The 23,614-nt window shown below is 40.8% G+C and overlaps 1 protein-coding gene across 9 annotated transcripts in view; it reads left to right on the forward strand.

Moving 5' to 3' along the window:
- The window catches only part of mical2a (microtubule associated monooxygenase, calponin and LIM domain containing 2a), a 39,472-nt gene that overhangs the window by 1,139 nt on the left and 14,719 nt on the right, over positions 1-23,614 (forward strand). For 7 of the 9 annotated variants that reach the window (XM_035913698.2, XM_006780145.3, XM_006780148.3 and 4 more), the window contains exons 2-9: positions 10,138-10,506; positions 16,456-16,663; positions 17,498-17,605; positions 18,788-18,889; positions 20,211-20,366; positions 21,841-21,941; positions 22,442-22,699; positions 23,405-23,520. In XM_035913698.2, coding sequence (XP_035769591.1) covers positions 10,246-10,506; positions 16,456-16,663; positions 17,498-17,605; positions 18,788-18,889; positions 20,211-20,366; positions 21,841-21,941; positions 22,442-22,699; positions 23,405-23,520 — 1,310 coding nt within the window. In that variant the 5' untranslated portion in view covers positions 10,138-10,245. The other 2 variants (XM_035913633.2, XM_006780146.3) reach the window with 2 other exon arrangements.

Below are 23,614 nucleotides of genomic sequence, written 5' to 3' on the forward strand. Positions count from 1 at the left end.
TTCCTGTGTAGTTTAAGAATGTGAAGTTTAGATACAGCTTACGTTTGCCCATCGAACTGTGAGAATGAAAGATTATTCTCCAGCATGGAAAGAGTGGTTTTTTGTTTGTTTGTTTTAATCCCTGCTGGACTTTGTATTTTATAGTAAACAACCTCTTTCTGCATCAACATCGAAGTGCAACCGCAGAATTCTCCTCTCGCTCAAATTCCCCCTTCATTTACCCTTTGTTTGGCTTCATGCATTATGATGTAAAATGCGTTGGAAGTCACAGTAAACTGTATATTCTTGCCTCAGTGGCTTTGACGCTCGTGCGTCAAACATGGTGAGCTATCACAGATTCATCTGTGATTCCTGGTTGTCTCCTTTTAGCACTGAAGTGTACTGTACATCTGAAAGAATACACAAACATCAAGCAGCAATAGGGCTGTACGTCAGATTCTCGAACACATGAGGAACCAGTGCGACAAACTGACTGGTGGAACAGAGGCATATAAACGTCCCCATTTTTAAACTGCCACTTTACTGTTGGCAAAATGTTGAGGGGAAAAAATGAGTGTGACAGCGTTCAGTAGCTTACATCTGCAAATTCCCATGGCAGCATTTCATTTTTAGTTTGCAATTACCAGCTTTACTGGAGTTTAACCTAACAACAGTCCTTGGAGGTTCAGTGAGTGCAGAAAGCTGCACAATCCCTTGACTCATGGTGCCAACTGAGGAACTACAGTTTTATGGTCCTTATGAAGGATCTAACAGAAACGTTATTTAATAGACCAAAGTCTGTCTTTAGTTTCAGGATAGTTATCAGGGTTTTAAGACCTTTGCCTGACAAAACAGGTAAATTTATATACGCACAGTGGGTGGCATGGTTGTGTGATGGTCAACACTAGTAAGCGCTAGTAATCACCTCACAGTAAGAAGAGCCTGGGTTTAAATCCACTGGCCTGCTGGAGTGTTTGAGTGTTACACCTGCATGCGCTCCCTGTCTGTTTTCTGCGTTAAACGTTAAAGGCCAGCTGTGGCTCATGCTCGGTGATCAGAAGGCTGGTAGTTCAATCCTTGATTCCTCCACTCCGCATGCCAAAGTATTCTTGGGCAAGACGTATCTACTGGAGTGTAAGTGTGTGAATGTTAGACTGTGGGAAGGAAAAATTCCCTTTAACAGGAAAAGCCAGGCTCACCGAGGGCCAGCTATCTGCGATGACAGGTTGGGCTGAGGGAAGGAAGACAGCACAAAAAACCTGCTCTGGAAGAGAGATTAATAACTAATGATTAAATGAAAAGTGGTGTGAAGCACATAGTGGGTGAAGAAGGTGAGTGAACACGAAACATTTAGTGCATTGTGGGAAGCCCCTGGCAGCCTAGGCCTATTGCAGCGAACTAAGGGAGGATTCAGGGTCACCTGATCAAGGTCATGGTCAAGGTCAAGTTGTTCTTCATATGATAAGTGTTGCTTGAGTTCAGCTGTTTTAGACTTGGAAGTAGGTGAAGTTGTAGTAAAAAAAAACCATCTGATCTGAAATATGTGTATCCTCAGATGTCAAACATCTAACAAATGAAAATTTGAATTTTAGTCTTTTTAATGTTTGATAGAGGCCGCAAGGATCTTTGGGGTGGAACAGGGTTGGTGAGCAGTTTCTAGATCTGTGCAACAGGGGCTTATCTTGCAGGTGGTGTGCAGGCACCCAGGTGAAAAATATGAAGTCAGGTTGAGTTGAAGGGAAATTTGCCACCGGCTCCCTTAACGAGTTGCCACAGTGGATGGCTTTCCTCCCTTCCTTTTTTAAAAAATTGTTTCGTTCCTTTTTTAGTATTAATGATTGGTGAAACTGTGGGACTTTTGAATCATATTCATGATTGTGAAGGTCGTGATTGTGCTAATACATTTCACAGTTCATGATGTTTCGACCCAGTTCTGCCTCTGAAACAGTGTTTGTTGCTTGGTTAGGATTAGGTTAGATGGTTACAGTCATCAAGACATCTACTTGTGAGCTTGTCGAGTATTAAAATCACTGAATGTCTCTGTGAACTGAATTGTTAAAAATATGTGTGGTACAGTAAAAACAATGAGTTTCACATAGCCTGATACACTGACCCAGAGTGGAAGCTTGTAGTCATTATTGCCAGGGAGGTGTTGTAAACTTTCTCCTTCCTCTCTGCAATATGTTTCCTTCCTTGTTCCACAGCATAAAAAACAGGCGCATGTGTCCAGGCATCAGCTACACTAAAAGAGACAGGAGCTCTGAGAGATAGGTGTGGCCCGTCGTTCTGCGTGGCCTGCTGCTTAATCGTCGGCGCCATGGTTAAAGTTCCCATTTGACTCGTAGGAGTCATCTCTGCCACTTCAGGTCAGCTTAAAATAGGACAGCAAACAAACACATTTCTGCTTCCCCGTTTCTACATTGCAACATTGGCACATATCGCATATAAACACAGTTAAGCTGGAGCCACTGAAGGACCGACACAGCTGTAGTAATTTTACCCAGAACATCATTAACAGGTATTCTATGACAGCACAGAGGCCAATTTAAAAACACCTTTGTTATCCCTAAAAACCGTAGAGATGGAATTTTACAGCTGCTGACTCCATCCAAGCTTTGATCTGCACAGGAAACCAGGCGTACTCCACAGGAAGAGTCTGGACAAGCGGCGTCTCAGGGAGATCGGCCACTTTGTTGCTGCAGTGCATCACCTGGAGCGTTAGCCTGATGGTACCAAACTCTGACTCTTATTGGGTTGAACTTTGTGCAATTTTGTGGGTTTTTCTGGCACTAATCTAGTTTACAGAGTCTCTTGTTTACATGTTTTTGCTTGTGACGATGTCCTTTCATATCATGTGCTGTTTTCTTTTGCAACATGACACTTGTCTATTCCAAGACTAGCTTTCATGATTGCTGGCGTACAGAAGCTGCTGTTCCTGCCAGGCAGTGATACACGGCTGTCCAAACCTTTAATGTGCCTCTCTGTGGTGTGAGTGGTCCAAGTTCACTGATATGTAATGTTAGGTTGTCGTGAGTCCGTTTATTGGTTTATTAAGGAGACTGTAAGGACTTCTAATAACGTGTAGGTAGATGTAATAATTGCTCCTGTGAATTGTTCGTGTCAGTGCGACTCCTGATAAATCATTCTCTGATAGAGCCATGTGGAGAACACTCCTTGCAGGTCAAATGGGCCTCCAGAAAGCAGCCCCGAAGCTTCACAAGTCTGCTCCCGTTTGAGTGAATTTAGACCATTCCCCCTCTGAAGTTGACTGATGTATACTGTGATCTGTCAGTCTTTCTACCTATCTCATGACAAATCTTCCTTTGTTTTGGCAATGCTGCCTGAACACGCAGCCAGATTTCTGAGAGCTGAGATAATACTGTGGAGCTTTGGGGCCTGGTGGAGGGCAGAGCCCACATGCTGAAGTCCACATGAGTGCAATGTTTTCAGAGGCAAGCTGCCTGCTTATCAGGTCTACAGAGGGTTCCTTCCTGGTTTTCTTCAATCCAGTCTGTAATTACTGTTGCTGGCTGACGGCACTACAGTATGTGCATTTCCCAGCACTCCCAATGTTTTCCTTGTGTTGTCAGCTTCCTATTGTATCCTGATAGCCAGAAGCTCCGTGCTCTGCAGAAACAAATGAAGACAGTGCATTGATCCACTTGATCCAGTTTCTTACATTGTATTTATTGCCTTTAGGTTTAAAGCACAACCGTTTTCACATGGTGTTGTTCAATCACTGATTGTCTTACACTCAGTGAGTTAAGAGTATCTCTTAGGGATAAAAATATTGATATTCTGTACTTATTTACTGTCAGACTTCTGTGGAATCTGCCACTGAATTGATCTTTTTAACAAGCTTTGCCTGTGTAGCTAAAACCCAGATATAGCTCGCTCTTTGTCTGCACTAGAGTCGGAACGATGTATCAGTCCACTGTTATTATTGGCTGATGTTTGCCTTTTGGAGATCCTGTCTTTCTCTCAACCATCAAGTTATCTAATGTATCTTAATAGGTTACTGTTCCCGTTAATAACTTTACATGTAAAAAGAAAAAAGGCTTTGGAAAAACATATGAGCTAATACTGTTGCACATGTTCAGAGGATATCCGTCCACTTATGACCACTAATCACAGATTGTGGTAGGCTAGATCCTTCACTGTAGGAAAAGAATGAGGTTAAATGTTACTCACTGCACGCTCGCTGGTTTAAAGTGGAAGTTGGAATATTTGACTGTGAATCAAACCTCCTTGATGACTTTTTTGGTGGGAGCACTGATGTCTATTTTACTTCGTATTGCCATTTTCTGGGCATGACATAGAGCTAGATCTACCAGAAGTTTGGTAGTTCAGTCCATGGTTCTGGGTCTATGTTTGCTTTTATAGAGTCTAAAAGTGCGATATGAACACCAAAAATGTCATAAATGGTTTAAAATTGTTTGCTTATCACTTTTTGACATAGTCCATTAAACAGTTTTCGAATTTAACATGATAGTTGAGTGTTTCTTAGTCTTAGACTAGCTAGTTAGTCTACTTTTTCCCCCCCTCGTTTAGTCGACTATGAAATTAATTGCCAGGAACATCCCTTGTGTGCACATGTTTGTTTTTTATCTGAGTGGAGGTCTCTTGATTGAGAAACTGATACTGCAAACCTCAGCCACCACTAGGCAGAGGTGGGAAGTAACGAAGTACAAATACTTCATTACTGTGCTTAAGTAGAATTTTTATGTCTCTGTACTTTACTTGAGTAGTCATTTTTCTGACAAGTATTTACTTTCATGCCTTACATTTTCCAAATGGCCTTGTTTATTTTGCTTTAAGTCATTTGAGGGAAGTTATTAATTCCTCACTGCGGGCCATTAAACATCACACCGATGTGAGCCTAAACAGCAACACAGGAAAGAAAATCCTGTTCGCCTATTAGTCACCAGGGGATGTCACATAAAGATAGATGAAAGAGCCAAAATGGCGTCATGGGTTAAAGTGGGCCGGTGTTTTTATTTATTTACTTATTTTGCGCAACATTATTATTAGTTTTGTATTCACATTTTTGTTTAGTTGAAAGGATTTATGTTAGAAGCCTTGTAGTTTTCTCATGGTGGTTTTGAACATTTGTTTTCCTTTCCTTCTTTGTTCATTTACCTCATGTGGTATATACACATCCACCCAAAGTCTATAACATCAACATGCAGATCATTTAAACTGCTAGTTCAACTAAGCAGACTCATCAAATCAATGAAGCCAAAGCAAACAGAAGTCAACTGACTTAAAGTAAAGAAAAAGGGTTGCCAGTAGGGAAAATAGTGGCCAGTGTGAACACCATATCTATGAAAATTTAGAGAGAAAATTGATTTAACTGAATAATAATGAAAAAACAAACAGACTGACACCATAAAGTCACAAGTAAATGAATCGTTGTTGCTTTTTTCCCCCCGTCTCTGGTGCCATTTTTCCTTTTCCAGATACACAGGTATACAAAGGCCATACTACATAGTGTACAAAATGTTTTGTTTATGCCTCTTTTTAAAAAATGATTTCTGGCTTTGCTAGTAACAAATTAACATGTTCCTGAGGGCCACAGACAAAGAAAGTATATATCTTATAGAGTAGTGTAGGAGGACATGTTTAAAGATTTAAAGATTTTTGTTGTGTAGGTGTTGCAGGTACGCTTTCACATTCCTAAGATTCCTCCTTTATCATACTGAAAACTGATACCTGGCGGTGTCTCTCAAAGACACGTCAGTGCTTTCATTTTATATGTAGGACACTCAGTTGCATGCTCATCCGTACGCAGGAATGAGATAAAATGTTCTCACAGTACTGTGAAAAACAAAGTACATCGCATGATTCAGGAGCTTGAAAAACCACATTTAGCATCAAGAACCTAAAGTAATCATTTTCTGTAGGATTGTGTCATTCTGTCAATTTGTTGTGGAGGAATTTTGTCCCACTTTTCTTTACAAGAATCTGCCAAATCAAATTTGGAGAGCTACCTGCTCCAGTGACCCAACATGAGAGCCGTGTGCTTGGGATCATTGTCCTCTTGCATGACCTAGTTTAGGCCAAGCTTACTGTTAGTCTTACATTTGATTCTCGAACAAGTTGTTATATAGAGGAGGTCAGGGTGGGCTCAATAACTCTAAGGTCCTGTGGCTGCAAAAAAACAAAACAAAAAAAGCCTAAATCATCGCCCCTCCACCACTTTGGTTGACAGTTGGTATGAGGTGTTTGTGCTGATATGCTGTGTTTGGTTTTTCCCAGATGTGGTGCTGGGCATTATGGTCAAACATCTTCACTTTGGTCTTGTCTCACCAAAGGAGATTCTTCCAGAAGTCTTGTGGTTTGTTCAGATGCAACTTTGCAAACCTAAGCTGTGCTTACAAGTTCTTTTTTAAGAGAAAAGAGCCTTTCTCTTGCCCACTGTTCCAAACAAGCATTACTTGTTCAGGAGTTTTGTTTCTTTCTTTTTTTTTTACAACAAAATGATTGCACAAAGTACTGTGACATCACTGACAATTTATCAGATATTAGTACTTCCTGGATTGATAATTAAAGCAAACAAACCAAAGCTATTTCTATATAAAAACCAGCCTCTTTACAATTAATCACTTCTCAGGACTAAGGTAGTTTCACTTAATTATACTCCTTTCTAAACACACAGGAAACTTAAACCTACATGCAATCAAAATCTCCAATCCTATTAAGCATTATATGGTTAGACATAAGACGTGTATGGTGTGTGTGCATGTGCGTTCAGTCTGCTTCATCTGTCATTAGTTATATTTTTTACAGCTGCTTTGCGGATTCACTGTGTCGGCCCACAAGTGACTTTCCATTCTGTCAGGCAGGGATGGTGAAGTCATAGGACTCTGCCAGAGACAATGCAGTTAGAGTGTTGAGCATCGACTTGGCTCTGAAGACAGTAAGTAGTACCTTTTCATTAGTCCTCGCAGGCTCCTATAGCAGATGTTTCCAATAAGGGTGCCTGTTTTACCACTTTGCTTAGACTGTAATGTGAATACATAAATGCAGTAAACATCTCTTTGACTGAGCCGTCCACCAAGGGCATGAGAGCTTATTGAACACTCACCAAAGTTTAGAGTAAAATGATGTCATTGCATAGAGAAAATACAGCAACAGACAATAGTGATGACAATGGAAGTTTCTTTTGTTCATTTTGTGGTATAACTTAGCAGCCCAAAAGATTATTTTAATGCAAATGTCAAAGAAAATGACTAAATACAGGCAATGGAAGACATTACACAACCTTAAAAAAACCCATGAATATACAACAATATTCCAATCACAGTCTCCTGCCATGCATGTAGGATTAAAGCTTGTGTATCATTAATCACGCTCATCATAGTTCTTGCTTGTCAGTTGTTGACAATTAAGAGTAGATTTCCCAAAAATCTGTGGAGGTGGTCCTGCGAGTTGTGGCTGGTGAAGCCAGAGGGCTAGCAGTGTGAGTGTTGAACTCATGCTGATGGAGCAGTTCAGGGCTCTTCTAGCCACGTGGCAAAGGAATGCCAGCTCACTGAGTGAGGCTGGATGTTTGCTGTGAAGGCCTCAGAGGTCTATGAGATTTACTGACAGGACAGGAGCTTTTTGAAGCACACACAATGGTATACCTCTTTTCAATTGGTTTGATAATGTTCCCTTTCCCAGCCGGTTTCTAAAGTGTAAAACAACACCGACAGGAGCAGCAAAACAGGATGCAAACACAGGGCCAAACAGGATCTTTTGCAAATGAATATGTTAATTTTAGCCTGGGGACACTGTTGTTGCTGTGGTAGCAACATTCAAAATCTCACCACATTCAAAACACAATCAAAACTGTCCTGACCCAGGGTTCAATGGTCGTTGAATGTGAGTAAATTTCACTGGTTGCTTGTTGTTGTTTTTTATTTATTCTTTTAATTTAGTTTCTGACTTAAGCTCCCTACGACAGTCGCGCTCATGTAGGCACGTGGGCCGGTGGATTTGATAGTAAGACTGTGTTATTCTTCAGCTCTGGCCAAGTCTTGCACTTGTAGACTGACCTCTTTTCAAACCATGCCTATGTCCCTCCATTAGACATTAAAATACCAAAGGCAGACTTCGCCCAAAACTCACGGAAGCTGTGGTCTCCACCCACGTTAGCCCACACATGCTTAATGCAGACATTTTTCACATTTCGCTTTGATGTTGAACCCCTGGCACAGACTTTTGTGGCGTGCTTTTCAAAATGCTTGATGGTTGTTTGGAAGAAAGAGAGAAGTGAAGTTTTTTTTGTTCTGTCAGTTCAGCTCTGCGATGACAAGAGCATGTGTTAGTAACAATTACTTTCACACGCAGGCGCATAATGAATACAAATATCTGAGTACAAGGTGGGCTATAAAGCGTGCATACCTAATCACATCTATCAGCCTATGTTAGTCTAACGTTTCCTTACAGTGAATTTCAAGGACCTCTTTCTTCCTTCCAAAAACACTGTCTGGTTTTTTAGTGGAGTGAAAAATACCAAGATAAATAAAGTATTATGCAAAAGTCTTGAGCCGCCCCTCATTTCTCTATAATTTGTTTCCAAGGAACCAGACTTTGTATTATTATTTTTTAAGCAGCTTTGAACAATAGTTCTCCTGGATTACAGAAGGTCTTTCATAGTTTTCGAGGAAACTGGAAAAATGGAGGATAAAAGAAGAAGTGACAGGCCTAAAAGCTATCCACAGCAGATGAACTGTATTTGAAAGCCATGCCCTAAAGAAATAGGGAAAAAGTCTGATCAGATGGGAGGTCACGCAAGAGGTCCAACAGTGAGTGTTCACAACCATCTATAACACCTGATGGATGCTCTGTCATGTTTGTGGCTGGATTTCAGCCAGTGGTGCTGGGAATATTGTCAAAATTGATGGAATTACGAACACACCATCAGATATTGATCCACCATGCAGTAACATCGGGAAAACAACTTATTGGCAAAGGTGGATCCCAAAAACAGTGCCAATACAGTAAAAGCAAACCCAAATAGAAAAACACACAATGGAACACTATCAGTCATAGATTGGCCTCCCCACAACCCGGACCCCAACATTACTGAAGCAGTGTGGGATCATCAGACAGAGAACAAATATATAATGCCAAATCGCAACAACAGTTGGCTCAAAGTGCTTCATAATGTAAGGTTTAGACCCTACAATACTGCAGAGATGCCCCCAACAACCATGAGTAACAAGGAAGAAGACTCTGGCAGAACCAGTCTTAGGGAACGGCAGCCATCTAAAGATAGTCACACCAAATAATCCAGATTGTTACAATTATTTAAACTCTGTTTCTCACCTGATATGCTATATTTATGTTGACATGTTTTAACAAATCGCTGCACCTTCACTTTATTGTGTTATTATTTTAGGGAATGGAGCCCATGATGGGCTTCATTGGTGTTTGATATATAAAAGCTAGTTACTCAATTTAAAACTGGCTATGATGGAAATATTTTCTTTATTCTTGTATCAAAATGAATCCCAGTCAAAAACATGCTACAGTTTTAGTTGCATGTTACATTATTTTCATGTCGATGTTCTTGTGTAAAATTGAAACTTTTCTTCATTGCAAAGCTGTCAAACACACTTGAAGCTGCTGAAAAGTTTGACTCTTTGTTGTACCAGGACGTACTACACAAAACCACAAAGACCTCAATTTACAGGCTCCCATGGTTATGCCTCTATAAAGCACGAGTAGTAAATATGCTCCAACAGCTGCCCGATGTTGACAGACTGGCTCATTCTACTTCTGTGCTCGGTTTTCTCTCTAGTGTTTGTCTCAAATCCCCCTATGTGCTTGAAATTTTATCTTGTTGATGTGGGTGTAAGCTTACTGTGTTTCAAAATGCCTGTTGACTTAGTGTGGAGTGGTACTGACTGTCCTGTAATTTAAAGCAATTCGTTATGGTAAGCCGGAGTCATGCAGTAGATAGAATCCAGCTGTGTTGTCAACCTACCTTAAAATACTTCAGCGTTTTAGTTTACAAACCCTTAAAAGAGCTCGATGTAACATAAGGAAAATTCTTAGTTTAGTCATTCTAATAACAGAATAGGGAAAAACGTCATTTGCCTAAAGCAACCTATGAGAGACTCTTTGCCATAAGATGACGTCAGGCTCTTATGTGTCTTGCCTCCTCAGACGGGGCATGATGGTGCGGGCCAAGCTGAGGGTGTAGCCACATCTGGCAGAGACCGCTGAACTAAGCAGGCGCCTCCGTACACCAGACCATCTACTGCAGCAGGGAAGATGGGAGAGACAGAGGAGGAGAGGGACAATGTAGGGAAGCTGTTTGAGAACTTCATTCAGGCCTCGACCTGCAAAGGAGCCCTTCAGGCCTTTAACGTCCTCTGCAGATGCCAGAACCTCGACCCCGCAGAGCACAGCACCTTCTACAACAGTCTGAAGGCAAAGGTTACTTCCTGGAAAGCAAAAGCGCTTTGGAGTAAGCTCGACAAGAGGATGTCCCATAAGGAGTACAGAAAAGGCCAAGCCTGTGCGGGCACTAAGGTTGGTTTGATTACATCTTTGTGCATCTACTGTACACACTGCAAAAAAGTCATATGAGGTGTTGACATGATATATTCTGTTTATATTTATCAACTGCTCTCCACAGCCCCATAAATTCTTTGATTATTTCCTGGAGTGACCTGATGGCTGAGCGATTAGTGTTCATAACACTCCCAGAGGGCCTCCCTATGCTGCAGTTCATTCCCCTGGTCTTTTCCCCCAAATTTCCTGTTCTTGTCTTGTCTCTATCACATCTATTTAAAAGTCAGTTAAAACCATGTATTCTCTAGCTTCAGAAGGACAAGAGGCGTTTCTAATCTGGTTTAGGACAGTTCTGTTGATGTGTTGTTTCTGTGGCCATGTTGCTATTTTTAAAAAGTCTCCTTGTTAGTGGTTTCAAGGATCCTTTACCCCAGACTGTAGAGTCTACTGCATGACAGCAGCTGTTTTGTTGGGGTTTTTTATAGAAGAAACAACTATAGACGTCATCTTTTTCACACCGTTTTTATTTGCTTGACAAAACCTTTCAGCAGCCAGCTCTCATATTTTGACTCTAAGCTTTGCTTTTGAGTTTAGTGGCTGAAATAAAGCTGGTTAAAAACAGTAAAGCTGGGAAAATGTTTAGTCTGATGGGGTTTCTATCTCAAGCATGCATCTTTCAGTTTATTCTCGGTATGCGCAGAAAGCTAACAATGTGTTGATTGGCCTGAAAGTCTAAAAATGATCACAAAGCTTGGTTCATGCATCATTAAAGTTGATGTTTTATGATTTAGGAAGTATCTTTATGGTTTTGTCTCACATGACTCCTTTTTAATTGTACCTCAGTTCAGGGGCAGTCTCACTGAGACCCCGCTAAAGTGCTCTACAGAGTGCCATAGCTCAAGTAGTCTTTATTTTAACCTCTACTTGCCCAGACAGTTACTCTTTCACTCCTTTAACAGCTCTCAACAGACGGGGCAGGAAATGCTTTCTGCTGCAGACAGGTGTTATATGACAAAACTGGAATAAATACATCCTGAAATTTTCACAAAGACAGATCAGCCAGCAGAAAAAAATATAAATTGCATGCATTTGCATTTTATTACTATTAAAGACAAGGGGGAAACCAAGAAGACAGCTGTGTGTTGCTTTTTTTGACTGTCATGTAAAGATTCAGTCCTATTCAGACAGCAGATTAAACGCGCAATAAGAGCGCTATTCAGGGGGTAGTCTTGAACTGCATGATGAAAAACAACTTGCAAAAGGGACAAAAGAGCCATAAAAAAGGGTGTGTGTACAGTATCCTGTGTATGCGGGCGTGGGGGCAGTAAAGGTGATGACGGAAAGTAGAAAAACCCGGAGGAGTGTGATTACCTTGCAGCCATCAGCAGCGCTCAGATTGAGAGAGCTTTTTTTTATTTCCCAGAGAAGCAGACAGCATCAGTCAGCAACTGTGATTATTTGGCCCCAGCGTTACTAAAATTGGGCTCGTCTCAAAGGGTTGGAGCCAGGCCCGCGTTATTATTGAAAATGTGTTTTTAAAATGTGAGCCCGGTTTTACTCGTTCTGCCTGATTTAAGCCGGCGCCCAAACAGGTAATAAGAAGGAAAAAATATTTTTTGAAGAAAGTGTGACCCTTAAACTTCTGAGCCAAAGCTGTTAATTCTGACAATCCACAGAGTTGTGTTATAAAATGTAGACGCTTAGCCAGTGAGTGGTGCGTAGTGAATTTGGATTTGTGAATTTGTGATTGTGCAAATGCCAGAGATTTAATGAGCCGGGTACACGTGCACAATGTTTTAATTACTCACGGGCCAGGCGGTCTGCCGTTACGTGATTAAAAGCGTCTCCTCTGAGAACCGCGAGGTAACGAGTCATTTTTATGACAGCTCAGCTCTTTAACACTGACAGATGTGATATCACTCAGCACCTCTTCGTCTTCTTATTGCTGCTGTAGCAGTAACTTTTTTGAAAAGGATGTAATGTCATCTGGGTTTTATTACCGGACACAGCTGGCTGAGGTGACATGTGGCTGTAGCTTGTGTCTTTTTCGTGAAGTTTTACTGCCTACAACAGAATGAATCTTTACATAATAAAGACGAGTGATGTCAAAGTCATTTTACATCGTGGGCTGCATACGGCTCACTGTGATCTTAAGTGGGCCAGATCAGCAAAACTCCGTTTTCTGTCATTGTCAAGAAATTTAAGTACACATTTAATCCCTGTGATATCTCAATATAAGAAAAAGAAGTGCAATTTCAAATTTATGACTCAGTTTATCTACATGCTAAAGAAATCCAGCTGTGGTAAATGAAATATGTCAGCCTGACTTAAAGGGTAAGAAGTTCTGGTAGCTCATCGTATTTTAAACTGTGGAATCAATGTAGCTGTAGACCAAAGCAATTGTTTATCTGTTACTTAACTACTTTGGTACAGTATGAATGGCTGTGCAGGAGGTTGTTATCAGCAGGAAAAGCTGTACAACCTATGAAAATACTGTTAAAAGTCCAAAATTCATGCCCTTCTTCACATTTTCCAATGCTGTCCAGTGGGCCAGATTGTAGTCTTCGGCAGGCCAATTCGGGCCCCCGGGCCTCAAGTTTGACACCCTAATATAGACAAAGACATTTTCAGTGCACCTCACAGATCTTTTTTTATAATTACACCTGATTTAAATGCATTTAGGAGTTTTGTCTTGTAGCTTCTCTTCAGTTCCAGTTTTACGTTCCAAACTGCATTGTGCGTATACATGAGCCTGCATGACTCTGCCAGCGCATTAGCATCACCTGCACATCAGAGAAATCACCTGGAAACCTTTACATGTTTCTTTTTCTTCTTTTACATGAGTTTTGCATTGTCTGTGAGCGCACGCAGGAAAATAAACAAAACCAGAGTCACCGCCTCGCTTTTGTATGTCTGCTTCAAACAGTCAAATTGCACTTTGTAATTATCTCCCTTTATGCTTCCTTGTTTTATGTTATTACCTGTATGCATCAATGTGGTATTTTGTCATGAGCATGGGAATTATTGCACTTTGAGAGGTCAAATTGACCATAAATTTTGACCAACAAAATCAAATTAGTTAATACTCGAGTCCAAGTAAATGTTTGTGCCACATTTAAAACAAACAAACAAAAACTTTCAAGTTTGTTTGTGAGAAATCCTGCTCCCAATAAAGGGATGGTCAGATGGACAACAGCAATACAAAATTCTTCTGTGACTGTGACACTAAAAAGTCACAAAATATAAAATGCTGCTAGAGGTCCAAAACTCCAACGCGTGCCTGTATTATCTTCAGGTGACTTTCATTAATCTGCTTTTCCCCTAATAAAAGGAGCAACTGTAAATCTTTTGGCATGTTGTGCTCAGACCAAACAGCCTTACCAGTAAGAGCGGTAATGCAGCGTAACGGTTCAGGGTTTGTTTGTGTGGGTTTACCTTAAGAGGTCATTCGTTTCAATATGCAAAAACTGTGTGGCTGGTTTTAACCCTATAAAACCTCAACTATGAGATAACTGCCAAAAAATTATGTTTCTTTTCCTGTTTTAACTTCTGACAAATAAAAAAAATCAGTTTTATTTTTGAGTTTTCGTTTCTATAATTTTTTATATATTTGGCTTTTTTTTTTGCAACTTATAGCTCAAGAATTATTAGTTAAAATGTATTGTGCAATTTTCAAGGGTTTGGGGAAAAGAACTTGCACTGATGATGCAGATTTCTCAAAATGCTGGTGGCTCCGTAGTGTAGTGGGTTACAGATTTGCCTAAGGAGTGAAAGATCCCCAGGAGGAGACACAGATCCCTTTGGGGTTGCATTTAAAAAAAAGAAAAAAAATCTGTCAAGTCAAACATTTGTCACTATCTGTTGTGGTGAGCCACTGTGAGTGATGGAGCAGCTGGAAGTTGCTTTATCTTAGAAATGTAAATGTTTCCTTAACCTCCTGAGTCCTGTGTCCTCATCTATCAAGATTACATTTAGCCTTTTTGGCACCTCACCTTTTGTACTGCTCAATAAAGTGTTTGAGGCTTTGTAAACAATAGTGACTTTATTGTGTTATGCTGTAAAATAAGCCTATTGTCCCCATATGAGGACATAATACTTTGTGTATAAAAGAAATTCGTAGTTTTTACTTATCAGTTCCAAACAATCGCAGATAGAAATGAAAAAAATACCAAATGAGAGGTCAAGTCTCTGGAGGTTAAATATGATGATGACGTGAATTGAGTTTTGCAAAATGCACAAAATGAAAACACTAACTTTTGCTCTGTGATTGCTATTTCCTACTGTTTTGATCCTATAAAAACGAGTTGACAATATAATGTGAAGATGAATAAATAACCTCCTGATTCTCTCCCGATGACAGAGCAGAGGCCTCTTGGCTATGCTGTGCGTTCACACCAAACTGTGAGTTTATCACCAGACCAACTGGGCTCGGTGATAAGGCGGGAGACAGATGTCAGGGCTGGGATGAGAATGAGGTCACAGGTGGGAAGCTGAAAGGAAGCGTTTGTCCTGACTCGGCAGATGTGGAGCTGGCCCTCAGGAAAAACCTCATATCTGGAAAAATATATGAGCGAATGGAAAAGTGGTCAAACAAAGGGCACATCTTTGGTAATTATTGCTGGAGAGATCAAAGCGGTGATGTGAGTTTAGGAAAATTGCACACACTGTGACGATACATCTGAATAAACCGATTTAGTGCTGCTCTGCTGCGACATCATGTTTTTTTTTATTTTAATTTTTACATTTTTTTTAGCATCCTCGATCTCGGTCTGGCTGTGAAAATAGCTGGTTCGCTTAACTTCCTCTTTGTTGAGGAAAACCTTGCCAGTAGGCTTGTCCAGGCAATGCTTCCACCACCTGTTTGTGCTTCACACCTGAGAATACCTCATTCTTATAACCTCGGGCAACTCATGGTTCAACATTGTGTTTTACATCACACCTGGTGCTCAGCTGCTCAATGCGAGAGACAGCGCTGAGTGATGAAAACCCAGCTGCTTGTTTTTGGTGCAGGGAAAGAAGTCGATTAGGTCATAATGTCGGATTGTCTCACAGAGCTGATACATATTAACCCTCCTCACTCTTTCTGGTTGTGTAGTTGTTGGAGACTCAGGATGGCAGGGAGTGAGCTGCTATAGATCTTTGTGTTGGATAAGTGGCAAACCTTCCAAGAAAAGTGAAAGAAAAGATATTTTTAGCATTTAAAATGTGGTGAGGCTATTGAGACAGGAGACAGTCCACCTTGTTGCACCCAGCAGGAGTCGGAGCTTGCCTCTGGATTAAATCTCAAAAGAATTGAGACACATCTTCTCTCTGCACAGTTCTCTGTAAAGCCTCTTAATGTGCTCATAAGGAAAGGAGAGTTTGCCAGCACACATGCGTCACTTCTTTCATCTATCACTCAAGGAATGATGTCATGTTTGAACCGCACATTCTCAGACAGACGCAGTAACCTCAGTGAACTAACTTCATGCATTTTTGGGTGAGGCTGGTGCATGAATAACGAGATAGATATGCAAAGGTTGCTTTAGGTGGGTGGAAGTTGTTCGCAAATATCCATTTTTGGGAAGTTCTTGACAAATGCACCACTTCGGGCACCGATAATCTGTCTCTCTCACGTTTAATGTGTTTTATTAACAATCCTCACGCACACCGGGTGGTCTGCGGAAGTTATCCTAAGACACAATAATTCTCTGAGTCAATCCCAGTCTTCCTTAAGGGTCTTTAAGTAAGACACTCAGCCTCTAAATGGTCCAGTGGTGCAGTGAAATGGTACTCTCTATCGTGATCTATGCAGATGTCATAATGCTCCTTGGCATGTTATAAACAAGTTGGCTGTGAACTATTTTTCATCTGGGACTCTGCAAGAAAACTCTCAGCCTTCTGCTATTAATATTGTACAAAGACTGAGATTTTTGCTTGGTTCCTTGTGTTGCTAATGAGGTCAATTTGTCATTCCCTCTTATTTAGTGCCTCATCATCGGTGGAGGTCCCTGCGGCCTGCGGACTGCCATTGAACTTGCCCTACTGGGTGCTAAAGTGGTGGTGATTGAAAAGAGGGACTCTTTTTCCAGGAACAACGTGCTCCATCTTTGGCCCTATACCATTCATGACCTGCGGGGACTGGGGGCCAAAAAGTTCTATGGAAAATTCTGTGCCGGAGCCATCGACCACATCAGTGAGTATCTGAAACTAAACTGGCCTTTGCTTTTCTTTGACCTGTTGTCACAAATTATTAACTCCAACCTTAAAGTGCTTTATGCTGCAAAAAAATTGACATTAAGGTGCTGTACATACATAATATTACCAAAAGTTTTAAAGAGTCTGGAGAAATTTCTGTGCACAAGGGTACTGGATGCCTGTGAAAACTAGTATGCCTGTGATCTTCAGGTCCTCAGGTGGCACAGCATTAAAAAACAGGCAGGATCCTGTCATGGAAATCACTGCATGGGTTCAGGAACACTTTCAGGAATCATGCAAAAAAGAAGCCGTGTGATTGTGATCCAGACAGGCTTTTTTAGTCCTTAAATGAGCCAAAGCTCATTTAAGGACTAAAATTTTTTAAAATGTCCGTGTTCAGCCAGGTGAGGGTGATTCAAGAGTCTGTAAGAGTCTGTAAGAGTCTGTGGTCACCTCGCAGTTTACTTTGAGGAGTTTTGTGTTTTTACTCATAAAGAGCTTCCATGCTGACGACATGTTAGTGTGTGGTTCTGAGTGTTTTCCTCACCACTGCATGTGTGTTGCGCATGCATAAAAGGGACACGTGAGTCTGATTGGCCGGTGGCCAGTGAGAAATCTGACAATAGTGGTCGCTGGTCAGTCAGTCGGTGCAGCTTTAATTTTAATCATTTGTATAAAACTCAATTGTACAAAAGAAGCAATCCATGACCTCAACGTTCCTTTTGTATAAAGCTTTCAAAATTTTAAACAATGAGCTGTTTCCTCTCAAGATGGTGTAAAAACTGGCAGGCTTACATCTGTGTCCAAACATTAATCTGAATCTGTCTTGCAGGCATTCAGCAGCTGCAGTTGATCCTGCTGAAGGTTGCCCTGATTGTTGCCGTGGAGTTTCACATCAATGTGGAGTTTGTCAACCTGTTGGAACCTCAGGAAAATGAAGGTCGGTTTCATGTCCAAACAACAGATTAACAGCGAGTTTGTCTTCACTCGCTGACAGTTTGTTTATTAGCCGCAAGATTTGGGGAGATTTAAAAGGCTGAAATTGTACAGCTTGGTGTTTTAATAAGATGAAGTTGAGATTTTTAACAATGTGTTAAGCTCAATGAAGACGTTTCTTTAGAGATCTATACTGTGGAGCTTCCTGGAGGATTTGTAGTAATCCTCCCGCTCTGCAGCTTCGGCTCATATTCAAGGCTGGTTAGACAGCGAAAGACTTTTCATCCTGCAGTATTTAATTTCCTTGACAGCCACCGGTAAACACGAGATAAACATTGGCATTGAAGTACTTTGCTATCATATTTGGATGAGGTCAGCAACGGTTATTTTGCTCAAATGCATATCTGATACAGGAGGACTTCATGTATTAAAAAGCAGTGAGAATAAAAGTATCACTTTCCTTTTTTTCCCCAACTTAATGGCAACTGAGCGTTGCTTCGTAAATGACTACCTGACCCTCACATCCTGCATTTCCCTATAAGCTCTGAAGAAGAAAATAGCGAACATGCTATTGTGCTGTTCCTCCAGCTGTAATATCAATGCAGTGATAACAAGAAGAGCCTGGCCTAAATTTAGACACAAACTTGTGTTTCGTGCTCTGCTGCGACAGACTTAGCCGTGCCTTTGACATCATGGAATGCATTTTCCACATGATGATATTGCACAACCTGCCAAGCTGTTCCTGTGCTGGTCTCACACTTCTGTAGCTCCCACTTGCACGCTTAAAATGGGTCATAATAAAGTTGAAAGAGTACTTCAGACTTTAATTATGCTGATGGTCTGCAGGCCAGGTGCAGATGACCTTATGCTTTGAGTCTCTTACTTTCCTGCTCATCATAAAGCTCTATTTTCCTTTTGTTGCTGCCAAAGAGAGAACAGACTTAGAGCAACAGCGCTGAAGCGTACATACTCCCTCTCATTCACTCTATGCTGATGACTTTAGAGTTGCACAAGCACGGCAGGCGGCGGAGTGATCCAGGAAGAAAAGGTGTTCTTATCATGTAACATTCCCCATGGCATGTGTTATTGTTCTGTGGTGGAATATTCAAATAAGAATGAAATGCTATTGTCCTAGGATTTATATTATGTGGCTTTTCGGCCCTCTCAGTTTTACTCTGTCTTTCAGGGGTTGGGTGGAGGGCTGCAATCCAACCTGCTGATCACCCCGTGGCTAACTTTGAGTTTGATGTGGTGGTGGGGGCTGACGGACGCAGAAATACCCTGGAAGGTGAGAAGACGCCAAACAAAAGTGATGAAGAGTATAGATGCCTCAAGAATGTACTGTACTTTTAGACCTGATGAACCTGTTGTGACTAAGAAATTGCTCAAAAATAGTTTAATAGCAGACCTATTGTGCACTTTACAGCCCTTACATTCCTCCAGACTTTTTCTGGGCTCTCACTTTAAATAAACTTGAGGCACATTATTACAATGCTATAAATGAAACCCACCTTTTGCAAACTTGCACTTGCACGGAGCCATTGATCTCTCCCAGTGGGACCGGCTGCACACAAAACAGCCAAAGCTCTGTACATAAATAGAGCAGAGCTGGGGCTCAGCGCAGCAGCTGATGCTTTCCCCCTGGATCGGTTCCATCATCCCATCTCCATCCGTCTCCTCTCTTTTAAAAATGCTGTCATCTAACGACCAATTCGCAACAAATGCTTATTCCTAAAAAGGGCATTCTGGGGCAGAACAAAACGTTTAGCTCATTCCCCAATTATGAAGACTCCTGGGGGAAATAATTTTTCCCTGCAGTGAGCTTGCTTTTGTGTCTTAGCTACGGTAACATAGAGCAAAATGCTCTCCGTTTGTTGTTGCTGGTTTTGGAAACGAGCAGTGAAGTGACGGATGACATTTAACAGTGACAGTGCAGAGAGGCTGCAGCACATGCTCAGAGCATCACTTCTGTACCGTCACTATTGCACACATCACTTTGTTATATGGAACCACTTGATTCCCCCATCGTAGCCTTCACACACTCATAGTTGTGAGTCTTTCATTTACAGGTTGGAAAAGAAAATAGTTTGATTTGCCAGTAAAATGTTGAACCTTAATTTGAGTTGTTTTGGTTATGGGACTGAAGAATGCATGATGTTTTTATTTTTTTTGTTTCCTGTGTCCATTTCTGTTCAAAAGATCTGACATTGGCAGTCATCAGCAGAGCTATTCTGCTACTTTTATATTTAAAAGATTTAATTAGATTCCACAAAGATACTTTTAAAACTATTTTTGAACTTGAATTTTTACACCTTGAATACATTGTTAATAAAATAAAGGAATGCCACATACTTTTGGTTCTGAAGGCTAATTTGATGATACGTTTGACAGTTTACTTCTTCGGGATTTTTACAGCACATAGCTTTTTGTTTCCTTGTCGCTAAAAAGAATCACCTTGGCAAGCTGCCTCTTATCCTAAAATGACTTCCTTGCAGTTGTGGTTTACTGCTAGATTTCCTCTGGAAAGGCTGATAGGCCTTTGTTTGCTTGTGAAAATTACCATCCCCATGTCTTTTTCTCTTCCATCTTTATTTTTTCCATTCTCCCAGGTTTCAAAAGGAAGGAGTTCAGGGGTAAACTGGCAATCGCCATCACAGCCAACTTCATCAACAGGAACACCACCGCAGAGGCCAAAGTAGAAGAGATCAGTGGAGTGGCTTTCATCTTCAACCAGAAGTTCTTTCTTGACCTCAAAGAAGAGACAGGTGGGAAGGGAGTGCAATAAGACTCATTAAACCTGGCAATTTCAGAGGCTTAAATTTGAATAAATGTCTAGTTAGTCAGTATCTGATGCTGAATTGTCTTGAGTCCAGTATCACCAATGCTTTATTGTTGTTTGGTATATGATTTTTATCCCCTTGGTGGGTAGTTGCTAGGTAACATAATGATGTCATATCATCCATATTGAAATTTTTGTGTTGATTTTGTGATGTTATGATTGGGAAATAAAAACAATGTTATGCTTCCACAAGGTGTTATAGGTTATAGGCATTAACACAACAAATGAGTCATTTTGTTGGTAGATGGTTGCTAGGCAACATGATGACATAATGATATGTGACAGAGAAAAGCCCTCAGGCGCCTAAGATGTACCCGTGTGCCAATTTTGGTTGCTCGACTCCTGATAGTGTAGGAGGAGTCTGTGGGCAAGCAAACAGACAGAAAGAGATTTAGCGTATTATAGTAAGATTACAAACTGGGTGTTACACTATGTTGTTATTGTCAGTGAATTTAGTGAGGAATTCATTACTAAATATAAGTCAACTGTTAGTGGTATTGTAACAAAGTGGAAGTGATTGAGAACGACAGCAACTCAGTTATGAACCCACAGAGTAGGGTCAACAGAGGTTACCAACTTTCTGCAGACCTACAAACTTCATGTGGGCTTCAGATTACCTCTAGGACAGTGCCTACAGAGCTTCATGGAATGGGTTTTCATGGCTGAGCAGCTGCATCCAAGCCTTACATTACCAAACACAATGCAGAGTGGCGGTTACTGTGGTGTAAAGCCTGCTGCCACTGGACAGCAGTGGAGACGTGTTCTCTGGAGCTGCAAATCACACTTCTCTGCCTGGTAATCAGATGGACGATTCTGGATTTGGCAGGAGAACGGCGTTTGTCAAACTGCGACAGTTTCACATTTTAAAAGCATGTTAAATATTTGGTGAAACACATGCAATTAAAGAAAATGCATGTTACATCATCCAATTTTTGCATTACAATTTTTTTTCAACAGTGGACGAGTCTTAAATATCACACATAATAATGGATCCAATAGGATCAGCCACAATTATCTGTTAGATGAAAACCAAGCTGTTTAGATTAAACTTCTCTGTGAGACCACTAAGTCACTACAGACCAAATGCAGCAAAAATCAGATCTAAAATCTTCAAATTTACTAAAAGTTTCAGGGATATTTTGCGCAGTGTTCTCAATACCTGAAAAAATATCAAGAATGCAGCGACTGTTTTCATTATTTTCACTGTGATCATTCTGAGCCTCCAGCAATAAAAAATAAGAAGTCTGTTCATCAGAAAGAGACACTGGTGTGTGAAGAAACCATTTATTTAAACCCCTTTCAGCATACAAAAGCGAGTTCAAGCTTTCATCTCTGCGAAAAAAGCTTGTTGGTGATTTTTATGAATTGTAGCCGTAACGCAAACTTGTCATTTGTCACAGGTATTGATCTGGAGAACATTGTGTACTACAAGGACAACACACATTACTTTGTCATGACTGCCAAGAAACAAAGCCTGCTGGACAAGGGAGTCGTCATCAACGTGAGCAAAATACACTAGCTCCACAGATCTGCTGTAATCTTATTTCATGCTGTCTGTTTTTTTTATTTTTAGTATTATTATTATTTATCTTATATTTTAAAAATAAAGAATATTACAGGCAATTTTCAGTTCAGGTTTCTTATTCCAAGAATTAATATCATGAAATAAATACAATACATTTGAAATCGTCAAATCTTTTGTTTATTTCTAAGACTGTGTCGTTCATGTGTTAAATTCATTGTATTGTAATTTGTTAGCCCTAAGCACTGGATTCAGAAGAAGCTAACAGATGCAGACAGATGTTGGCAGAACTTGATGCTTTAGAGATTTCAATTCAGAACGATTTGACTTTATCATTTATAAATCTGTGCTCATCAGTTTTACTTACTTACTTTTCTTTATTCACTGTCTTCCGCTGATTTCTTTCATAAACAGAGAGCTTTTGTTTCGCTTTTGCACACAAATTCATTGTGGTTGTTCTGACTGCTTCGGTCCGACAGGATTACTCAGACACAGAGATGCTGATGAGTGGTGAAAACGTCAACCAGGAAGCTCTTTTGTGCTACGCCCGAGAGGCTGCTGACTTTGGCACAAACTACCAACTTCCCACACTGGACTTTGCCATGAACCATTGCGGGCAGCCAGATGTAGCAATGTTTGACTTCACTAACATGTACGCCTCTGAGAACGCTGCTCTGGTCAGGGAGAGATTTGGACACCAGTTGCTGGTAGCACTGGTTGGCGACAGTCTGCTTGAGGTAAGACAGCAAGTAGCAGAATCCGGCATTCATGGCATGGATATTTAAATTCCTCTATCCAATTGCTGTGGGCAGAAGACCGGGTAGAAAGAGGTCGTTTACAGTTTGCTCTGTCTCAAACTTGATGGTGATGTTGTCTGGAATCACTAAGGGAGCAGAATTGTTGTGCTCTGAGACAATGGTGGTGGTCCAGAAGCACACAGGGACATTTTAGGAATCTATTTAGAGACATGGGCAACCTGAGCTTTTTTAGGAAAGTGTGTAAGATATTCAAACTTGGATAGTCAATGCTTTGGTATGTGACATGACAGGGTAAAACATAACAACAACAGAAATACTAAAGACATCCCAAATTCCAGACAAGACCAAACTTTTCTCTAATTGAGCCACATTTTTCTAATTTCTTTGGTTTCCCATCACTTTTATTTTTTATTGTGTAAGCAGTCTCTCTGTAAAAGGAAATCTGCCCTCAGAAAACATAATCACCCCCTAACACTTCATGTTTGCGGTTTGCTTAAGCATGACTTTATTTTTCCATTATTTCAACTTCTATGACCTCATCCTCAATCCTGGAATCCAAAAAGCTTGTCTCCTTTTTTTGTATATCCCCCGATGACCAAGAGAAGAAGTATGTCAAACAGACTAAAAGCCACGGGACGATGTCTCTAACAATAACTGGCAAACTTGTTGTGTGTTGCTGTGTAGCCCTTCTGGCCAATGGGAACAGGCTGCGCCAGAGGCTTCCTGGCTGCCTTCGACACGGCCTGGATGGTAAAGAGCTGGGCGCAGGGTCAGCCGGTCCTCGAAGTGCTGGCAGAGAGGTACCCACACTTTATGTTGGGCATTAGTGAGCGCCTCCTATAAATCAGTGCTACTCAAACACATTGTTCACATAATCAGCATGTCAAACTCATT

The sequence above is a fragment of the Neolamprologus brichardi genome, chromosome 1 (genome assembly GCF_056152115.1).
Source record: "Neolamprologus brichardi isolate AB-2024 chromosome 1, ASM5615211v1, whole genome shotgun sequence".
NCBI lineage: Eukaryota > Metazoa > Chordata > Actinopteri > Cichliformes > Cichlidae > Neolamprologus > Neolamprologus brichardi.